The sequence below is a fragment of the Microtus oregoni genome, unplaced genomic scaffold (assembly GCF_018167655.1).
Source record: "Microtus oregoni isolate MIOR12 unplaced genomic scaffold, Mior012 000018F_ref0000195, whole genome shotgun sequence".
NCBI lineage: Eukaryota > Metazoa > Chordata > Mammalia > Rodentia > Cricetidae > Microtus > Microtus oregoni.
Genome location: NW_024543077.1, coordinates 41295235 through 41298534, shown reverse-complemented (window position 1 = coordinate 41298534; position 3300 = coordinate 41295235). Strand labels below are relative to the sequence as shown.

The 3300-nt window shown below is 32.5% G+C and overlaps 1 protein-coding gene across 1 annotated transcript; it reads right to left on the bottom strand.

Moving 5' to 3' along the window:
• Positions 1-488: 488 nt before the first annotated feature.
• On the bottom strand, positions 489-1424 carry LOC121458861 (olfactory receptor 5W2-like). Its single transcript, XM_041668185.1, has one exon. The coding sequence runs from the start codon at positions 1419-1421 to the stop codon at positions 489-491; it is 933 nt and encodes a 310-aa protein (XP_041524119.1). The 5' UTR covers positions 1422-1424.
• Positions 1425-3300: the final 1876 nt, after the last annotated feature.

Sequence of the window (3300 nt, the reverse complement as noted above, 5' to 3'; positions counted from 1 at the left end):
AGCTCCCAAACTACATGTGTCCATTCCAAAAGAACTTGGCTTCTTTATAGTCTAGATTGGGAGATTATGTTAGCAATTAGAATAATATGCCTTTTGATTACTAATGAATTACTTCATTATAAAATATATTTTTAAAAGATTATAATTTCTAATAAACTGAAGAGTCTATTAGCAAAAAAAAATTGAACACAATATCCCATATGATAAATATGTAAAAGACTCAAGTAAAATCTATTCCATAGTCAAGAAAAAAATTTTAGATCTACTTAAAATTTTGGAATTTTTCCTAATGTAGAGTGTCATGAACTTTGAAGACAAAGAAATAAGGTATAAAATATTAGGAATCATAAAATATAGGTATATTCTGACTTACAAATGTATTCATTAACCAATTTAATATTTAGCTATCTTTATGAAATAGTATATATTTGTAATAAAACAAGGGGTTACATGTATGAACAAATTCATATGTTTGTGTGTATCTTTATTTAAAAGAATATTTTATTTTTCAGTTTTTGCAGTGCCTCTTTTACATCTTTGTTCCTAAGGCTGTAAATGAGAGGGTTGAGCATGGGGATCACTAGCGTATAAAACAGTGAAGCCATTTTGTCTTGATCCAGAGAGTAAGCAGAAGCAGGGCGGAAATACATGAAGAGCAGTGTCCCCTGGAAAATGACAACTGCAGTTAAGTGAGAGGCACAGGTGGAGAAAACCTTGAACCTCCCCTCAGTGGAGTGGATTTTTAAGACCGATGCAATAATGTAACAATAAGAAACAAGGATTCCTGAGATGGTGCTCAGTTCAATGAGACCAAAAATAACAAAAGTAATTAACTCATTGACCTGTGTATCTGAGCAAGATAGTAACAAGATGGGAGGGATATCACAGAAAAAATGATTAATCTCATTAGATCCACAGAAACATAACCCAAAGGTCATTATAGTATGCATCACAGTATCTATTATTCCTACTACATAAACTCCAGCTAGGAGGTGGTAACAAACCCTACTGGACATCTCTACGCCATACATCAACGGATTGCTGATGGCCTTATACCGATCAAAGGCCATCACTGCCAGCAGCATGCACTCCGCATCTACAAAGATACAGGTGAAGAAAAACTGCAAGGCACAGCCAATGAAAGATATAGATTTGTGCTTTTCCATTAGGTCCACCAGCATCTTTGGTCCAACTGCAGTGGAGTAGCAGAGGTCTGAGAAAGAGAGGTGGCTGAGGAAGAAGTACATTGGTGTGTGAAACTGGGGATCCATTCTGATTAAGACAATCATTCCAATATTCGTCAGAAGAATAATGAGATAAATGAGAAGAAATAAAATGAATAGAACCACTTCCATAGCAGAGTTGTTAGTAATTCCCAATAGAATAAATTGTGTGATTGAAGAGCAGTTTCCTTCATCCATTCTTCTTTGTTCTTTGTTTTCATGGTAGCAAACAGCATTAAAAAAAGACAGAGTAATTTATCTATCCAAAAATATTGTTGTCAATATTGATAATCTAGTTTCATTATGCAGAAAATATCTTGTAGTTTCTTGAGATGGTCTAGATCAGTGGTTCTCAACCTTCCTAATGCTTAGATGCTTTAATATAGTTCTTGATATTTGGTGACCCCGACCATAAAATTATTTCATTGCTACTTCATAACTACAATTTTGTTACTATTATGAATTATAAATTAAATATCTGGTATGCAAGATATCTGGTATGCTACCAGTGCTAAGAAATCATTCGACTACCCCCACCAAAGTGTTCACAACCCTTAGGCACAAATCACTATTAGTGCCATTGGCACAAATCACTGTTAAAGTGGCATAATTATCATAAATTCCCTCATATATTTAAAGTGGGCAGATAACATTTTAATCTAATAAATAATTTCTGTGTGATTTTTATTGCTCATTTTAAGACTATAGAATTGAGAAGTCTAAAATTTTTTGTCAGATCACAATTCATCAGAAACAACAAAAATGAATAGGAAGTCCAAAGAAGAGAGAGCAAAACATTTCATAAAATTGAAAAGGATCAAGTTCATCATATTAATAAAGAACCATAGCTTAAAGTCTCATCATAGCATCAAATACAAATAAATTAGTGAAAATTACTAAGATATGTTTTTCCTACATTTTCTTAATGCGGTCTATTTCTTTAAACCACCTGTCACTTTTCATCTATCACTCCTTGCTTTCGATCCACCAGACTTCAAAATCCAAGTCCTTATAAAACGAAGAAAACAAGCCTGTGTGTAAATATTGTTATTAATTGCCCCTGTTCCACTGGTTTGTAAAGAAAATGATAATTCCTGCAAACATGAGGGCCTTCTGAAGAGCATCTTCTGTTTCTTGTATTTATCTGTGACAAAGTGTATGTTGAAATATGCTTGCTAATGTCCCTTGAAAATTAAATTTGATTTTTCTATACTAAGTCCTTATGATATGTGGTTCTTGCAGAATTTAATTTACATAGATTTGTATTTATAGTGTTATCATTTTATTAGATAGCAAAATAGAAAAAATAAAATTATTTATGTATATCACAGAGTTATTTAACAAAGAAATTTTGGTTAATATCAGTAATAGAAATCTTTATAAACTTGCATTAAAACCATATTACGGCAATTAAATTCATACAAGTATATCAAGAAGATAAATTGGCCACTACTAATTTTTAATCTGTACTTAACTGACATCAAGGTATACTATTATTTTTGATTCACTACTTAGGACAAGAAAAAGAAAAAGGCATTACTTTCTTCTGTATTGTTTAAATATAAAGTGGAAACATACCTCAGATATTCTATCTCTATGTCCAGCATCTGAGCAATGTGCATATCATATTATTTCCTGAGGTACTATTGGTTTATAAATATGTTAGAGTCTCTGTATGTAAGTGGGAATAATTAAATTTCCATCTCAGTTTTTTCCCTGAGGAATATAGCAACAGATTTGATCAAGGTTGAACTTTTAATTCTGTACCCTTGTCACCACAGGGATCCCTAACACATTTTGAGCTTATGCATAGGATTTGTATTATCTAGTAGAATACGCCATCTATTGAAATTTAAGAAGACTCTCTCCTAATGATGCCCAAGTTTTTTCTATATTGTTTCTTTACTTTCTGAAACTCCTCAACCCTGGTGATCCCAAGCAATGCTTTTTCCATTAAGCATTGTCTATTCTCTCACAACTCCACACAAAACATCATCTATATGTCTATAAAACTATTTCGCTGTATTCTCTAATCCTTGTATGGTTACGTTATGGTTAGTAGGGGTAAGGGATCCCT

Excerpts from the sequence above, each read along its gene's own strand:
- LOC121458861 (XM_041668185.1), bottom strand. The coding sequence starts at position 1,421 with ATGGATGAAGGAAACTGCTCTTCAATCACACAATTTATTCTATTGGGA.